The 19,167-nt window shown below is 43.5% G+C and overlaps 1 protein-coding gene across 1 annotated transcript in view; it reads left to right on the top strand.

Moving 5' to 3' along the window:
- Nucleotides 1-19,167, top strand: part of Man2a1 (mannosidase alpha class 2A member 1) — a 162,371-nt gene that overhangs the window by 31,357 nt on the left and 111,847 nt on the right. The window contains exons 4-5 of the mRNA XM_052191903.1: nt 3,458-3,629; nt 16,687-16,814. Of these exons, the coding sequence (XP_052047863.1) occupies nt 3,458-3,629; nt 16,687-16,814 (300 nt within the window). The remainder of the gene's footprint in view (nt 1-3,457; nt 3,630-16,686; nt 16,815-19,167) is intronic.

The following is a 19,167-nucleotide window of genomic DNA, read 5'->3' as shown; positions in this document are numbered from 1 at the left end:
TGTGGCTGTTGGACTCTGATTTCTAGGCTGTGGGACTTAATGGGCAAGGCATACTCTGATTGGGCGAATGGATACTGTTGTAGAAAGGGGTACGGTCAATGGAATACTGAGAAAATACCCCTGGAGCTCTGTTCTCTGGCTGGGTGCCTTCTGCCTAGCTTCTGGGGTGTGGTACTTTGTTTGAAAGGAAGTGTCCCTTAAGAGGATTGGATTTCTACATTTCCAAGTTGAATCTAGAATTCAAAATACAAAAATACAAAGCATAGTTTTGCCAGTTCACAAGTGTTAGGTTGCTTAAATCCTCATTGAAAGTAAACAGCTGGGTTTCAGTGTCATTGGAACTGGGATTCATACCATCTCAGTAGGTCTTGTCATTGTTTGCTTATTTTAACTTTCTAACTTATTTACAGTAACTGTAAGTTCTCTTATGGGTGACAGCATTGTTGCCCCAAGAGAGGCTAAACAGAGAAGTATTCTTACTGCAGCTCTGGTCCTTCTTCAGTTTCTGAGTGTATTCAAGGGAGAGAGGAAAGCTATGAATTGACCATTTCAGTAAATTGGCTTGCAACTCAGTGTCTTCAGATTATTAAATCTAGAGGTAGGAACATAATTTTATATCACAAAAATTCATCTCATGCAGCTTTGCATAAAATATTATCTTTCTGATTGGTCTCACGTTAATATGCAATTGTAGTTTTTTCAATAATTTAGAGGAAGAAAGAACCAATTCAGGGTAAAAGGGAATACTTGATTAGTCTATTGTATAAGAGCAATAAAAACTAATTTACTGTTATATTACTCAATATTGAAAGCTGCAAGAAACTCTCAGTTCTTTATTCATTAATTGTGCTATATTGTAGCAGTATTAGTATCAATTATAGATGAGTTTTATGGAAGGCTTTTTAGTTGACGTCTCTGAGCTTGTATTTTGCCTCACGTAAATATCTTTGACATATTTTCTGCCTGATTGTTGAAGGGCAAATAAAGTGTTGAAGGCGGAGTGGATGAATCAGGCATTGTAGTTTCTCCAGGAAAACTCTTGTGATAAATGGTCTTTGAAAAGCAGCGTGATCTCTGTCAGGAGCAAGTTTCTGCTGTTGGAATACATAGTTACACTTTTACAAAGGTCTTTGGTAAACACAATCCTCTTACTTTGCCTTTTATGCTGGATTTTGGGAGGTTTTTTTATTTTTATTTTGTAGACTTTCCACTGCCTAGACTTCCTTAATTTTGTCCAGAGGATTAGCATTGACATTTGCTAGAATTCACACAAGAGATATATGTGATATTTCAAAGATGATAGTTCTGATGGAGCCCTTCAGGGTTTCAGTGGTCCTTGTCCCACACATGTGGTCACAGTGTCTGCTTTTTTATCTCTGGGTTCAGCTTGATCTTGCGCTGTGTAGCCAGATACAGAATATTAACTCAAACAGTGTGACGGGGGCTGATGAATCAATACTGGAGTGTTTAGCTTTTAAAAGGCGGTCCCATTAGTAGTTCTCAGGCTGCATTAGTCTCCCATCCTCCCAGTGTAACAAAGCACCACAGGCTGAGAGGCTTCGGTGCAACTCAAGGTCAGAGACTGCAAGTCAAGGACTCAGCACTGGTGGGCCTTTTTTTTTTCATCCTTGGCTTTTGGCTTTTAGTGACCTTTTTCCTCCTCTTCCCTGGCAGGTTTCTCTGGGCCTGGGCTCTGGGTCCTACCTAGTATTGTTTGAGATTAAGACCCTCTTTCATTACATTATTTTACCTTTATTAAGTCTTTTAAGGCCGTATTTTCAATGCGATCACAGTCGGAGGAGGAGGAGCTAGGATACCAATTCCTGACACAGAATGCCCTTTTAACTTTTGCTTTTCTTGCGTGTTAGTATCCAGATGGTAAGGGTCAATGCCACCAGGCTGTTGACAGGACAGAAGAGTGACAGCCATTCTCTGACTTTCTAGGGTCTGTGCCACCTTCACCTTCCATGCTTAGCCTTGAGTCTGCAAGCACAGAATTGTATAGGGAGGGACATCCTCATTTAAGGGCAGATAGCACTTTCTTAGCTTCTCTCTGGGAGTCTAGAGAGAGGTCTTGGTCCAGTGCCTGGTGCAGGCTTGTACTTAGTGCCCTGGTGAGACAAGACGGGGTCCTTACATACCACACTTTACAAGAGAGAGCTTGAAGTTTTGTTGAAGGTACAAGCTTTTTAATCTAACATGGGAAAATTAAGATCATCCAGAAAACATTCTTTGATAACAAGCCAGCTCAAATGTGCCCTAGATTAAGAACGTCTTACAAAGAAAATCTGAGTCACACTCTTGTTTGTCTCCCAGTGTCACAGCTGAGTGTTGCAGGTGCCCAGCAACTAGAAGTAGCCACGGCTGCAGAGCCTTTGCAGACAGAATGCACCGTGAAGCAGGTGTCTTGTGTGCACTTCCCTGGGGAACTTTAACTTTTTCCCCCCACTAGTATAGACCTAGAGTTAAAGTCACAGGCTTCCAAGTGCTGTCTGGACTCCCTGTCCTTCAGGTGTCTCAAATGTGCGGAATTTTAGTAGCAGTTGAACAGTAGTTCAAGTGGAAGTTGCAGTGCTCTTCCCTTTAGGATTTTAGACATGGGAACATATCATCCCCTGTGGGGTCCACGTTGCCCATCACCAGTCTGTACGGTTGGTGGCTGTGTGCACTGGAGCCTTTGCCATCTTAGTTATCCATCTGTAGACCTGAGCTTGGACTTGTGGGTCTTGTTAGAAGTGATTTGTACCGCTCAAATGCTAATCATCCTGGGGACTAATTTCCAAGTTATTTGGGAAGTAGTTGGATAAATTAGGGAACCAAGTTCTCTATTTGTGGGGGCGGGTAACGTTGACGTGTTCTCTTTTGTTTAGTTAGTGTTACTTCATGCTCCTAGAAAATTGCATGAAGACATCTTTCAGGAACAAAAGCCTATTTTGGGCAGAATGCTGCGCTCAGTAGTCACATTAGCGCAGTAATCATGATATTGCTTTGCTATGGGCGTTATGGCTTAGACTGTATGTGCCTTTCTTTGTCTTAATTTTATTGGGTGGGTGGGGAATTCCAATGTATGATGAGAGGGAACAGGATCCCAAGTTATGAGAGTAGTACTCATTAGTACTACTTAGAAAAAAAAAATCCTTACCTAGAGATAAGTAATTGAATTAATCGTTAAATATAAATAACTGCTTTTTTAAAGCCTTAGTTAATTGCTTTCATTTCTGTCTGAATTTTTTTGTGCAATGTCTGAATATTTCATCATTTCAGTAGCCAAAGGTTTTTCCTTTCCTGTCACCTAAAAGAGAATTTCACTAATTGAACACAATTGTTAGCCTTTAAAATGTGGTCTTTATTTGAATGAAAGAGCTAGGGGTATCCAATGGTAATTCAGTGGAATGTGACTAAGTTGAAATCAGCCATATCAATCGGACCTTTGTGGTGTATTTGTGTCTTGATTTAGGTTGGTTGAAGACTTTCAATGACTACTTTAGAGACAAGACTCAGTATATTTTTAATAACATGGTCCTAAAGCTGAAAGAAGACTCAAGCAGGAAGTTTATGTGGTCTGAGATCTCTTACCTTGCAAAATGGTGGGATATTATAGATAACCCGAAGAAGGAAGCTGTTAAAAGGTTTGTTTCAAAACTTTTTTTTTTTTTACCTTAGTGATATTAAAGATCCATAACCAATGTGGAGTTTTGAGGCGAATTCTTAGCTTTAGAGCTGACAGTCTTCTTCTCCTCTTGTATTGTATTAATTTTAGTTCCTTCCGGAGCAAGGGAAGCTAAGCCTTCCATTGAAATCCTCATGCTCATCTCTGACCTGGAGATGGGCTCCTCTGTCAATGGCACTGTTATTTTCAGGGCATTTCCGAAGGGTCATTGCTTGATTTTCTAAATATAAATGTGCCAGTGTCTCTGTCTCTTTTCAGCGATGTAAGTTTTCAAAACCATGGCCAACATGTCTGAAAAATAATTTGGTTTTATTTTTTTCCAGTAATTTTGCATATTTTCTTATATAAGCAAAGGTGTTGGTTTTGTTTTTGTTTTGATGGCATGAATCAATACTTCATTTCTACTCATTTGTAGGACTGTATCTTTTCCTGAGGATTTTATTTCCATTTTAGTTCATGATATACAGATCAGCTTTTTATGTGGTCAAATTGTTAAGTCTTTCGTCTTTTGCTGTTGCTGCCAGAGCTAGGTCTTTCTCAATCTACAGTTAAGGTAAAGAGTTGATTTTTATCTTCTACTTTTATTTTTAATCATGAGTTGATAAAAAATCCTAATTCAATGATTTAAAAGTTGGTATTCGGGGAGCTTTCTGATCTGAGTACATTTGTTTTGAAGGACTAGGTGTTGTGAGGGAATATTCATTTATTGTGTCTGCATGGCTCTTGTTAAAGGAGTCACTGCTCGGAGTACTGCCAGCCTCGACTGTGTAAGCTCTAGCTTTACAGTCCAGGACCCTGGCTCAGTGAGGATCACTGTGGGACCTGACAGTGCGGGTGTCCACGCTGCTCAGGACGCCACCCGCTGAGCCCTTTACACACACGGTACTGCTTTAATGGGTCCAGCCTTTTCTATGATAGGAAGTGACATCTTTAATGTACTAAAATATTCAACTTGAGCTTTCTGATGTGTTTCATGGAGTTTGATGTTTGTCTATAATTATTGGAATTTTATATTTCAATAACTGCCAGCTTAAATCTGCCTTTCTTTATTGAAAAACCTTTTAATGAGTAACAATTTAACTTTCCCAAAGGGTTTTAGAAGTAATTTAAGTTTCTTCCTCATCAGAAAGTATCTTTGGATTTTAGTAGATTGGCATGATGGGTATTTAAGGGTCACTTGAGGAGAATTGATGACTACCATATTCACTGGAGATTGTCTTTCCTCAGTGGTCTTGCATGGTTAGCTAGGAGAGAGATACAGGCTCTGAGGACATGAGAACAAACTGAGGAACTAGCATGGTCATCGGAGAAGCCACTTTTCCTCCATCACAAGTGCTGCCATAGCAACAGGGGTTGACAGGATCCAGTTTACGCAGGAGAGTCTGCAATCTGCAACTCCAGAGTGTTATGTAATATATCTAGGCTTTCTAAAATGAAATATTAGTAATGCTTAGATTAACATCATATTCTCTCTCTCTCTCTCTCTCTCTCTCTCTCTCTCTCTCTCACACACACACACACACACACACACACACACACACACACACACACTGGGGAGGGAGATGGACAGAGGCAGAGGCTATCAGATTGGGATATATGATACACACAGGCATGGAGCCGAGGGTTAGAAGAGAGAGAACACCGTACGGCATTCTGCACCCATAGATTAGGCCCACCTACCGTTTGGTACCTTCTAAGACTCTGAATGCTTACAAAGTTCCATAGAGCTGGTGTTTGCTTTATTGCCAACCCTTCAGTGTCAAGAACTCTGATTTAAGAAAAGTTTTGGTTGTTTACATCTTACTCATAGATACATAGTTTCTAAAAAAAGTAACAAAGTTAGAAATTCCTTAAGTTTGATGAATCAGTCCCACTTGCAGGTATTTTTGTTTTCAAAATTATTCATCTGATTTATTTTCTTTATTTTAAAAATGAGACTGCCTAAAGCCTTTCATTATTTTTGTTGTGCTTTTCTACCCAGAGGGGATTTCTAGTTTACTGGCTTTCCCCTCTCCCTTTCAGCTCTCCTGCTCTCCTGGCTCCTTCTCCCTGCTTGCAGTGGTGCTGGGCGGGCAGTCCGCTCATCTTCTCCACAGGGCGTTCTGCGGCTTCCCTCCAGCACTGCTGTGACTAACTAGTGTGGGGCTGCTCTTTGCTCTGTTTGCTCATGATATGTTCTCTAAATACTGGAACACTGGCAGCTGCACAGTGCTGGGTTGTTTCTTTTTTTTGTTTTGTTTTGTTTTATTGTTTTATTTTGTTTTTTTTTTGTTTTGTTTTGTCTTCCTTCCTTCCTTCCTTCCTTCCTTCCTTCCTTCCTTCCTTCCTTCCTTCCTTCCTTCCTTCCTTCCTTCCTTCCTTCCTTCCTTTCTTTCTTTCTTTCTTTCTTTCTTTCTTTCTTTCTTTCTTTCTTTCTTTCTTTCTTTCTTTCTTTCTTTCTTTCAGCATACTGGAGAATACTTTGCGACTTGTAAGTGCTGGTTTCCCAGTTGTATTTATTTATAAGTAGCGTGGATGTCTAGTGATCTGAGAGTATGAACTCTCCAAGTCTTCGGAGAGCAGTGTTGAAGCCTGCATTGTGCCTGCAGAGGAGGGTGTTTTACATGCGCTTATAGGCATTTTATAGACAGTGTGCATTCACCTGTATGCAGCCTCCTCTTCTGCTGCTCCACATTCCCTTCCCAAAACCCACTGCTGTGCAGTCACACCGTGCCAGTACAGGGGTCATGAAATTTAGAGAATGCTGACTGCTGAGCATTCAGCAGTGTCCTGAATGACACAAAGGACCCTGGGAGGGAGAGCCAAGGGCTGCCCAGGCCAGCTCGCCTGTACAGGGTCAGTCGGCCATGAGCTCCATGTCCCTTATCTTGAAACAGTGCCAAGGTGTGCTCATGGGTGTGGGTGTCCCAAGGACAAAGCCTGACAGGCTTTTATTTATTTATTTATTTATTTTTTTGGATTTTGGTTTTTTCGAGACAGGGTTTCTCTGTATAGCCCTGGCTGTCCTGGAACTCACTTAGTAGACCAGGCTGGCCTCGAACTCAGAAATCCGCCTGCCTCTGCCTCCCAGAGTGCTGGGATTACAGGCGTGCGCCACCACCGCCTGGCCTGACAGGCTTTTAAAGAATTACTAATAAGTATTAGTAGCTCTTATTTTTATAACTTTTATTTCTACTTGGAATATTTTTCTCGGACACTTACTGTAATTTTTAGTCCTGAAGTCATCTTGAAAGTCTTCATCTTTTAATAGGAAGTTAATTATAAACCTGTGTTTCTGTTCTGTCTTTAAAAAGCTTGCTTATATAATGCTTCATTGAGATTTTCCCCCGGTGTTCAGAAGCGTTTTCGTATTGGAGAACATGAAAGTGTTACGGTTGTCACCCAGCTACTGCCTCTGGAGCAGGCAGCTATTTATTCTTTTTCCTCAGCACTTTGACCTCCTCCACACATGTGTTCTACTGTCTTCAGCTGGGGATAGCTTTTGTCTCTTTGTCTTAGAACCCAGTCTCTGACTCTTGGGTCTGCTGCTGCTGCTGCCCCGCCCTCTCCTCCCCTGTCTGCACTTCAGTGTTGATTTCCTCACTGTGTCTCATTGCATCTTTGGAGGTCTTTCTCAAGGACACGCCCCTCCCCCATTCTTCATTGAGTCCACCTCTTCCTCTCATTGAACGCGTTGCCTTAAGTTTAATTATGTATGATTGTCCCGGAAGGCCAAGTGTTTAGTTCATTCTTGAGTGCAAACAGGTTTATCCACCCTGGAAGTTGTCCATGGTAGAGTCTAAAGCGCTCAACAGCTCTTGATTTTCCATCCACCCGTTGCCAGTTCCCTTGGGGTATTTATCACATGACTTCATCTGTTTGTTCTGGGAGATGGTCTCTCAGGCAGGGAGATCCGGCTTTCCACCTTTCTGCCCTCCTGTCTTCAGACAGGAGAGTGGTTTCAGTCACTCAGTGTAGTAGTTTTCAGGACTTTGACTCTCCAGCCCATCATGGAGCCTGCCCTTGATTGCTTGTGCCTGGGCATTTTCCCCCAATGCAGTTTCTTTTCCGAGATGATATCCTTCCTCTGCTCCTTTGTTCGGAAAAGGAATCCTAGAAAAGTTTTTGAGAGTCGGGAGTCTAGCAGGTGGGTCAGAGGAAATGGGACTTGGGAACTGGGGCTCTTGCGAAGTCCTGGAGAAGAAATGCCCATCACTGCCCTTTGTCCCTTTTCTTTGGTCAAGCTGTGGAGCCCTGAGTCTGGACTGGCTTGTGTCACCCGTAAGCTGGGTAGGAGATATAGCCTGTGCCTGTCGTCAGTTACATGGATGGAGTCTGGCTATGATAGGAGATAGGAGGGTACTGTGCTTGCTACTGCCTGTGTTTGGTAAAGAGAGGGCAGGCTTGGGTCCCATACATGGCTGGTCGGGTGCTGCAGGAAGTGAAGGAAGTCGGGATCCTAAAACAACGGACCTTTAGGAATTAAGATTTCCTGAGCTAGTAGAGGAAAGGGCTGAATCCCCTGGGCTGATGAGGAGCTGGCCTCCCAGAAGAGACGTTAGACAGGTCTAACAACTTCCACACAAATAACTCAACAAACGCCTGTCCAGTGACCTTGGTTCATCTCTTCGGTAGAACTGTAACACTGCTAACCCTGGGAAGGAACAGGCTTTCTCTCTCTACTTCTGGACAAACTGTAAATACATCCATCTTTCTTCACTAATTACCATCTTCTAACTCTTGAAACATAGGGAAACCGAGGTAAGAGGTTTATGGATTGGAGCTGCTAAAAGCAGTGTGCATGGGGAGAAGATTCTGGAAGGGAAGAGACTATGGCTATGGTTAGTGGCCAGAATTCAGCTTTCTTATTGTCCTTGGCTCTACAAAAGAGGGACCGCGCTGGGGCCCCTGAGAATCAGTTCCTGGCAGTGCACTCTGGCTGGCTGTCTGACGGCCATGGGCTCAGAGCTTGGCCCCTTCCTGGTGTGTTCGCATCTCTTTTTTTCTCTTTGTTATTGTCCACTTTACTAGGCAGAGCCATATAAAATGGTTACTATCTGACTGGTATTGATTGGTGCCAAAATGTTACTTCTGTATGAGTCAGCTTAGTACTTAAGACAGGTTGGTAATCTGGCACTCAGTCTGTCGTCTTAACTTGGAAGCTGTTTCTTTGGCATCGGGAAGTAAAAGGATCAGTGGGGGAGTGACGCCATTTTGATTGACTGAAATGAAAATCATAAAACTGTTTCAGAAAATTGAGTTTTAGTTTTATTTCAGTTTTTTGAGATTTTCTTCTAGCTATACTCAGCTGTACTCCCTTATACCACCTGACTGTAGATCTAGTTCAGTGGCCCTCAACCTTCCAGATGCTGTGACCCTTTAACACACTTCCTCGATACAGTTGTGGTGACTCCCTCAACCATAAAATTATATCTATGGCTACTTCATAACTGTAATTTTAATACTGTTATCAATTATAATATAAATCTCTGTGGTTTTCCGTGGCCATAGGTTACTGCTGTGAAAGGGTCCAACTCCTCCCTCCTTCCAAGTTCTTCCAGCCCGCAGGCTGAGAACCACTGATTTAGAGCAATGACATGTGTTTTCTTACTTGAACTGAGAGTCCACAGGGCACCCAAATAATAGGCCATAACTGCTTTTTGTAGCAATACAACCTTAGATTTTTGTTCCCATTATTTAAAATTCTTAACTAGTGCTACATAGGTAACTGACAGTTTTGGGACTCCTATGGTAATGTTTGTAGATTTTTTTTTCTCTGTCTCTCTCATTATGAAGATGAGCTACAGAGCATGTGTCTAAACCTAAACGTGCAAGCTAGCGGGTGCGTGGCAGCCCGTGGGTTCCACCGGAGGCCTCTGAAGCCTTCCTTGTCCCTTAGCTTTTCCTTTGGCTGACTTAGCTCTGCCCTGGGTCCCCAAGATAGTGGGATGGCTTCCATGCAGCCTCTGCTTCTGTTGTCATGACCATGGTTAGTGCAGAAACCCACTGACTGGCTGGAACTAGGAACATTGGGCTTTCCTTAGGTCTTGACCAGCCGCACTATGCTAGGTTTTGTTTTTTTGGTGTGTGTGTGTGTGTGTGTGTGTGTATTTGGTGTGAAATATATATTTTGTGTTTGCTGCACACAGTCAGTGTAGACTGTATTTGTATCATATTTATGTGCTTTATCATTTTTTTCCAAGAAGGCACAGGCTTTTCATCTAATATTCTAAGCACCTTGTTACATTTTCTTCAGTTTTGTATTTAAGTAGAAATTTCACTGAGTTCAGAAACATTTGCTGCTTCTTGCTTAAATCCTCAGACTTAACTCATGCATACTTTGGGTTTTCCCAGAAAAATGGACCATTAATGCTCTTTCGCAGACTCATAATTATACATTTACACTGGTCGGATTTTATGGGGTGTAATCGAAGGCTGCTGTAAAATTTACAGAGAGCGTGAAGTCAGTGTGTCTTGTGGGGTTTGAAGTCGGCTGCAGACTTAGATGGTGTGAGGAGCCTGCAGGGTCTCATCAGAGCAGTGCACGCAGCTCTGAAGTGACTGCTTTCTCACCTGTGAGGTGACACTCGATTTGGGATGCCCAGTCACTGGTGCTAGCCAGTCTCTCTGTGTTAGCCCTAGTTGCCCTGGAACTGTCTGTGAGACGAGGCTGGCCTTGAACTCGCAGAGATCTGCCCGCCTCTGCTTCCAGGATGCTGTTGCTGAACACTGGAAGGACTTGAGTCTAAAGCCCAGTCTTGCCTTTTCATCCTCCTTGGTTAATGATTTGGTAAGCTCCAAAGCCTGCTGAGTGTGTGCTCTGTGCCAGGCATGTTCATGCCTCGGCAAACCCCTGGCTTTGCTGCGTGAGGTTTCTTGTTGTGGGCAAGCAGGGAGGACCAGAGTGGGGATGCTTCCCTAGAACTCAGTGCCGTGCCCAGTTAGGCCCAAATCCAGTCCCATCCCCAGTTGTCTTCCCGTAGCCAGGCCTGCCCTTTGCTTCACTAGCACAGATTTCTCCCCGTGTTACGTCTACACTCTAAGGTGCTGCGGTGACAAAGGTCACAAAGTGACCCCCTGTGACATTGGCGTCTTGCTCAGCTCTCTCTGCCTTGTCTCTGGCTGCCTCCCTACATCTTGCCCTTAGGCTGGCTTCAGGGACGTCGGGATTGGCGTGGTGCCAGAGTCCAGTGTACTGACCTGCAGCTGTCTTCATACACGCTGCTGGTTTATGCGTTGAGTAATTCCATACCTAATCTTTCCCATGACTCACGTAAGGTGTTACGTCACCTCGGAAGCCTTCCGCTACTTACTGTATTCTTCATTCGACAGATATTTACTGTGCTACCATCCAGGGTAAGCCCTCAGTGAACAAGGAGGGCATGGTTAGGTACACCATTGTAAAAACGTGTTGTTTTCAGTGAGGTTCGGAAGCCTGTAGTATTGAGGATGAAATCTGAGGGTGACTAAAACGCCAGTCAAGAGGAGGGTGTGAGGGGATGGGAAGACACTGTGATGGGTGAGAGCTTGGTACCTCAGACACCGGAAGAGATTGGTTAGGTGTAGCCTCACAGCAGGGGATATAAGATACCTTTCTGTGGAGAGCAGCAAAGGCTGGGGAGAAGTTGCAGCAGCTGGAACATGGTAGTGGCTTACTGTTGCAACTTAGAGGGGGTGACTTCCGGAGACTTTACCAAGTGTTCATATGAGTTGTGTGTGAGGAGCTGATGTAGAAGTTGACCTGTGAGAGATGAAATCATATTCACGAAAAGACTTGGGCATGCACCCAGCAGACTGGAAATGGTACAAGTGTCTTCAAACAAGATGGTAGATTAACACACCAATAGAATCCTACCTACTTGGCAAGGAAAGATGAATTAGGGAACCACACCTCCATTTGGTTTTTCCAGACAGGGTTTCTCTGGGTAGCACTGGCTTTCTGAGCACTAGCTTTCTAGACTAGGCCTCAACCTCAGAGGTCCACCTGCCTCTGGCTCCTGAGTGCTGAGATTAAAGGCATGCACCACCACTACCCAGCTTTGAAGTACGTTTCTTGAAGAACTTTAGAAAGTCTTATGAAAGGGACTTAGCATAATCACTGCCAGCTGGTGACCCTGTACTTCGTTTCTTGTCCCTTGCTAATGCCGAGTGTATTGTTTCTTTGGTGTTAATCCTGTCTGACTTTTCTGCGTGACTTTGAGCATGTATGCTGTCTACAGTTGGATAGAGTGTGGGGATAGCATGGGCGGATACCTGTGTCCAGACAGCTGGCTTTGCAGACCGCTGTGCAACCTTCCGATCTTCGAAAGCTGACGGGTGAGGCTGGGAATGTTGCTCTCCACTCAGCTTCCTGAACAAGGTTCCGTTTCCTTTTTAGAAATCAGTTATTTCCGAAATCTCCCACACTTATTCTTTGTTTCTCTTGTGTGTTATGGGTACACCTTTCTTATATTTTTATGCTGGTAGGGACTCATAAATGTTAAATGGTCAACAGGGAATTTTTGCCCTTTGGGAGCTCCTGTTGTGTTGGAGGGACAAGTGTCGTCGGAAGGGAGGATGCCTTAGAATGACAACAGTTCAAGGGGAGGGGACAAACCCAAATGAAATGAGGAAGGAGTAGTACAGAGGACGCAGTTGTTTTTCTTATAGTCCATCTTGGAAGGCTGGCATCCAGAACGTCAGAGAGCACGGGATCCCAGGTCAGCATATGGAAGGGTTTAAAGCAAGCCTTCCTCCTGCTCTCCCACTGGATACTGCGCCCCGAAGGCTTGTGCACCAGGTAATCTGATTCGCAGGTGTCCTGGGCATGAATTGATTCTGTGGGAGACACCACGTCTCCCATTTCATATTTAAGAATGGAACCGAGTGTAGGGAAATGGAGACTTTGCCTCTTGAGATGTACAGGAAGGAGACTCCCAGAGAGAGAAGCACACAGGCATTCTGATGGTCAGGAATGACCGAGGATCCCTCTACCCTCAAAGAAGTGCATTTACAAGCAGCTCACAAGCCCTCCAGCTAAATGAACTGTCGCTCTCTCCAGCCCTCCAGTCAGTGTGACCGCCTGGCTCTTTTCAGGAGTTGGTTATTGTTCTTGCTGTTACTCTCAGGTTGTTTTTCCTTCCTTCCTTTCTTTCTCTCTCTTTCTTTCCGAGACAGGGTTTCTCTGTGTAGTCCTGGCTGTCCTGGAACTCACTCCTGTAGACCAGCCTGGCCTCAAACTCAGAAATCCGCCTGCCTCTGCCTCCCAAGTGCTTGGCTTAAAGGCGTGAGCCACCACCGCCCGGCTCAGGTTATTTTTCTTTAAATTAAATTTGATGTTTCCTTTAAAAAAAAATGGAACCCAGTACGTCATTTCCTATCATTTCATGTTTCTCACAATGCACGATTACAAATTCATCTCATTTTCTCATGTGAAATTAATTTGTGATTCTCTGAAGCTTGCTAAACGATGCATTGTTTGCTACCAAGTTGTCTGTAACAATTTCCCCATTAGGGAGACAAGCTCTTTGAGTATATCCTTCTGTGTGTGACCAAATGTCTGATGACTCTTCGCGGAGGAAGACATGACACTCGCTAAAAATGATTTACAGCCCCTTGAGTGCCGCAGTCAATCCTGAAGTGTAAAATCTGTGTCTCGGGCGAAGTGAGCAGAGACAGACCCGCTTAGCTCGTTTCTGATTGGTTACTTCTCTGAGCTCTTTACACCCAGTCCCCCAGCACTGAAGGAGAGGCACGGTTAATGTCCTCAACCAGGCAGCTGGCCGGCATTCCAGAAAGTGGCCTGTGAGCCCTGGCGGTCTTAAACTTAGAGGCTCTCACGTGGGCTCTTGAATTTGCTCCACGCGTGTTCTCCCTCGGTATGCATGCGGCTCTCATGTCTAGTACTTAAGATCATGCTGTGAACATTGTAAAGTTTCCCGGAAAGCTGAGAGCCTTCCAGTAGAGAGGCTAAGAAACCAGCTTCACGGAACAGACATGCATTGTTTGTGTGTTCCTCTGCTGCTCCCAGAAACGCTTCACCTGGTGTGACTGAACGCCAAGGATACAGAAGAGTCAGTATCTAAGCAGACACCATAGGTGCAGGTGACTTCCACTGCTGGCTCTTTTTATTATTGAAGTCTGGGAAGTGCATTACATGTGACAGGAAACAGCAGGGAATTAAGTGTGACACCTCTTGTGCACTCACACAGTTTGCGTGCGCCTCTTTGCTCTTGTTGACCGTGGGGAGTGGGTGAACGGTCGCGCGGCAGGTTCTTCTGTCTACGTCAGTAAGCACTTCTGTCAAGCTGCACCTTCCAGCCTGTGAGGCATTTGGAGTTATAATCTGTTTTGGATTTTTTGTTTGTTTTGTTTTTTCTTTTCCTTTTCTTGTGGATGAGTCAAAGGGTCACATGGTAGGAAGACAGACACCGCCTTGGAACAGGTGAACTGGCTGTCCTGGTCATTTCTGACCCTGACATCGTATATAGGCTGTGGCTGTATCTCTAACATTCACACTGTTTTCTTCCATTCTGTCTTGTCAGATTGGATAAACTGTGCTAAGGTATCTACAGTTGTTCTGTTTATGTCTTGCTTTTGTTCTGGTTTCGGCCTGCTCATGCAGATTTTCTTAGGAGCCTGCTGTTTTGTGGGGGAAAAGCACACATTTTATAGAAATCTCTTGGTTTCTATGCCACGATCTTGGCTTTTTCATGTGGTTTTAAAAATTCTTATGTCTATATGAGCGCCAGTATTTGAACAACCCACCTCTCAGCTTTAGAGTTGGATTCACTTGTGTCCTGACTTAGTTATCATGACTTCAATCTTTTTACGATTATAAGAGCCAGTTTTGTGTCTTCACACTTTTCCAGATGTTTCTCTTGGATGTATCTAACACTTCTCATTAATCACAACTTCCTCTCTTCCTACTTGACCTGTGGCTGTCCTTTTGACTTCCTTTTGAAAGCTTTCCTGTCAAGCACCATTTCCTTCCAGCCAGTGAGACTGAGGCTCTCACCCGACTTTCCACTGCAGTCCCTCCGCCTTGGGAACCTGTCCCCACTGTCACTGACTAGCCCAGACTGAATTTGCTCGTTACTGCAAAGCGGCATCTCCCTCCTCACTCCTGGGAACTCCAAGCCATCTTTGTGCTGTCACAGTATTCACCTCCTCTTGCTCCAGTCATATCCAGATTTCCCAAGAATACTTTTTTTTATCAACCCTCTCTGCTCCTCTTCCATGTTTTCTACCACTGCCATCATAATTGGGACTCCATTCTAAATGACCTTATCCTTACTTATTACTTTATATATGAGCCTGAGCTAATTAATCTGCTCATTAATTACCAGAACTAAACGGACAGTCTCCTGCATCTATTTCTCAGGGCAGACTACTTGGGGCCAGGCATGCAATGGCTTATCCCCACTCTCCTGGTACTTGCATTCTGTTGGTGGGTAGGAGGGAGAGGCAGACAGGATAAACAGGCAGTTTTAGTTTGTGATAAAGGCTATGTTGTTGTATACTGAGGAGGTATAGGGAGGCGCTCAATTGCTTGGGGACTCATGGAGACTCCGGGATAAATTATATTTGAGTTGAGACACCAGGGCAGCTGGAACCATCCAGGTTGGTGAAGAGGAGCAATATGAAATTGCTTGGTACCATTTAATAAGGAAGAGGCTGAGTCACCAGGGCAACCATTGTGTACAGATAGGAACCCAGATGTTGCATCAGAGGAGCGTCCACAGCTTCTCAAGGAAGGGGATTTGCTAATAGCACCTGCAGCTGGAGAAACTGCAATTTCCTTGCAGAGTTTTCTTGGAGATAAATCAGGTCTTTAGGATAGGAGGTTTTTGTTGTTGTTGTTGTTGTTGTTGTTTTGGTTTTGGTTTTTTTGTCAGTTTTCCTTTGTTAAATAAAACTGATAGATGTTAAAAGGAAAAAAATTGTCTTTGGAATTAATATTATTTTTCTTCCATTTCACTTTAGTTCTTGTTAACTTGTAAGTTCTGCTTTTAAGCAATTATATCTGAACATTTTCAAAATATGTGTTGATTAGGATAGTCAGATAATGAAATCAATAGCATGTCCATGTTTGATGGACAGGGCTTACACTCTGCCTGCGAGTCCACGATTACACGTGGGTCCCAACCTCTTTTGGAGGACAGCAGTCAGATCTGCGTGGCCTCTGGAGTGTGGTAAAGTTAGACCCAAGGGTCAGCACAGAACAGTGACTTTAAAAGCCTGTTGTCCATGAGAGAGGGGGGCTGTGTAGTCACGGACTTGGTTGGATTCTTAAATAAATGCAGGTTTTAGAAATCCCAGCTCCTTTGGGTCATGTCTTGATGAAAGCGTCCTGGCTCTCAGAACTTCCACACCTCACCAACTGACAGTCTTCCATACTGCAGATACAATCTTTGGCTTTTTTACATCTTCAGATACTTTCATGTTTCTGGTAGTTCATAATTTTCTTTCCTTCTTAGAGAAAGTTATGCTAATAATTAACCATTAGTACTCGCTGTCTTGTGTGGTATTGTTGCAAAGGAATGCTCAACAGACAAATGACACAGCTTTTCAACCAATCATAAAAAAATAAAATAAAATAAAAAAAGAACTACATAGCCCACAATTTAGTAAAACGGAAGCACAGTGGTTAATTACGGCATTTACCAAGTCATGTGCTTAGTTACCTTAACTGTGTCCCAGGGACAGAGGTAAATGCCACCTTTTATATGGTACATTGGAACAGACACCATCTTGAACTGGCAGCCCTCCAAACACTAAGCACATGGTCTGAATACAGCGCTCTGTGAGATTTAGAAATAAACCACACGGCTCCTGCCATGAGGGGTCTTGGCACCCAAGAAGAGTCACCCAAGATCTATTACTATGAGTACTTAAGCCCTGGGGCCTGGAGTTGAAACTCAATTATTTATTTAAAAAAAAATTCTCCCCTCCCTCATGTAACTACTGGCCATTTGTAAAGATTGACCTTAGATATTTATGAATCGTAATTTCTTCTGTGAACTTTGTTATCTTAACTCTATTTGTTTCCTCCCTAGTTTACTACAGAATGGCCAGCTTGAAATTGTGACCGGTGGCTGGGTTATGCCTGATGAAGCCACTCCACATTATTTTGCCTTAATTGACCAACTAATTGAAGGGCATCAATGGTTGGAACAAAATCTAGGTATGTATTTATGTCTGCCCCCTCCCCCCCAGCCCTCTTCAGTTGGGAAGTTACATTCAGGTGATCTGAACTAATTTTCCTAATAATTGTTGAATAATTTATCCTTCATTAATTGCATTTATTGGGTCTCAATTATATAGACATGATTGTTTTGCTGAATATTATCCATGTTGTTTTATATCTTATTTATTGACTTTCATTTGTTTAGACATTTACTATTTTATTTATATATTAGTTAAGACTTGTTTGTAAGAGTCAAGATCCTATTATTAGCTTAATTTAAATTGAGGGTGGGAAAGAAAAAGAAACAGAAGGCATTTTTATGTGTTATATCATGGAGAATTCTGGAGGTAGAGGAGTTATGGTGGCTCCAGGTATGGTTCCTTCCAGGGGTTGTAACTTACACTATTGAGTTTGTTTCCTTGGGCTCACCTTGTTTTGTGTTGGTCTGTACCCTGTCTTTTCTAGGCAGTGGATAAGAAGGAGAAATACTCCTAAGCAGCAGAAATACTGCCCTACCCCTCTCCCTGACTCCAGGATGAGGTGTTGTTTGTTTGTTTTTAATACTTCATCTCACTGGCCCAACAGCCATGTGCTCAGTGCTGAGGTACAGGACTTGTTTCCATGGCAGCACTCTCCTAGGGCAGTGAGTGCATCACACCTGACCTGTAATGGCGGTCCTCTGTGTGACTGGACCCATGGAGGAGGATGCTGGGCTGACAGCACCGGACATTCTGTACAACTCACCAACACCTAGACCTCACTGGCATCGTCTGTGTGCCCGCCACACAACCGGGAGCTCTTTGCAAATATTGCATGCCTCAATATAACTTCTATGCTTTTCTTCATGATAAGCATCTGTGATTTTTATTGAAGTTATTTCTGGGTAATTTTTATCTTTTTATCCATTAGGAGTCAAAGCCACTCATTATTATAATTATTTCTTTCCTTTTTATTTTAACACAATTTTAAATCTACTGTGAAGTAATCCTAGAAAACGTCCACATTTGACTAACATTGTGACACATCCACTAACATTATGACACATTCCCTTCAATCTCTCATCTCTTCTCATCCCACTGTTGTGGTGGTGATTGTTTTTGGAAACTTGGAGAATACATTGCAGATACGGCATCTGTGGAAATGCATTGCTACAGCTGGGCTGAGATTCTAACCTCAAAAACCTTGCTTGTGAGTCTGCCCTTGGATGCGACTGTACTTTATATTAGAGCGACGTGCTGCTTTAAAAGCATATTGTGTGTTTAGCATTTGCTTCCTCCAGCAACCTGGGACCTTAGCGTGTGTTTGCTTGTGTGAGCCGTGCCCAGTGGAAGTCCTGGGCACTGAATGTATGATGAGTTTCTCAGTTGATGGCATGTCATGCCCAGCATTCGGATTCCTTCCTAGAAGAATTACATGTACATGTGGGGCCAACTCTTTGGAGCATGTCCTTTTCCGGACATGGTCCACCTTTCTTTTATCTTTGGTGCCTTTATTCTAAGGCTATGTGACAGTATTCTGAAGTTCATAGTGCGCTCTCTTGGGGGTGTGAAAACAGGGTCCATTTTTCTGCTACATGCAAGAAACACATCTCAACATCAAGGATAGAAATTACCTTAAGGTAAAGGATTGGATAAAGATAATTCAAGAAAACAGAGCTAGGAAGCATGCTGGTGTAGCCATTGTAATATCTAACAAATTAGCCTTCAAACCAAAGTTAGTCAAAATTCCACTGAGATGACAGTTCAATTCTTTTTTATTTTTTCATGTGTTACGTGCATATACTATGCATTTTAAACTTTTCGTTGATTCTTTGTGAGTTTCATATCCTGTACTCTAGTCCCACTCATCTCCCCGTTCCCTCTTATCTACTTGTTCTCATTACAAACTCCCCACTAAAATAAAGCATGCATGCACACATGCGCGCACACACACACACACCACCACCACCACCACCACCAACAACAACAACAACAACAACAACAACAAAACCAATGTATAGAAAATGTCATCATGGAAGCTGTAGAAGTCACACTGTGCCCCACAGGGTATCCTGTGTTCACACACCTTCACTTGCAAATGTTCACTGCAGTGAGTCATTGGTCTGGTCTGAGATCTCTGGTTGCTGTGACACCGTCAGTATTGAGTCCTCCGTGGGACTCCTCCCGGTTACCCTGTTGTTGCCTTGTGTCATGCGATCCTGCAGCTTTGGGTCAGCAGGACTGGCCCCTTCACATGTCCCAGCTGTATAGATTTTGGCATGAGTGAGTTCCAAGCCTTTCATTGGAGCCTTGGTGGGAGCTGAGCCGGGTAGCCCACCAGCTCTTCCCAATCTGCACCACCAGGGCCAGCT

The sequence above is a fragment of the Apodemus sylvaticus genome, chromosome 9, assembly GCF_947179515.1.
Source record: "Apodemus sylvaticus chromosome 9, mApoSyl1.1, whole genome shotgun sequence".
NCBI lineage: Eukaryota > Metazoa > Chordata > Mammalia > Rodentia > Muridae > Apodemus > Apodemus sylvaticus.
The sequence above is the reverse complement of the archived record's forward strand: the minus strand, read 5'-3'. Positions and strand labels throughout refer to the sequence as shown.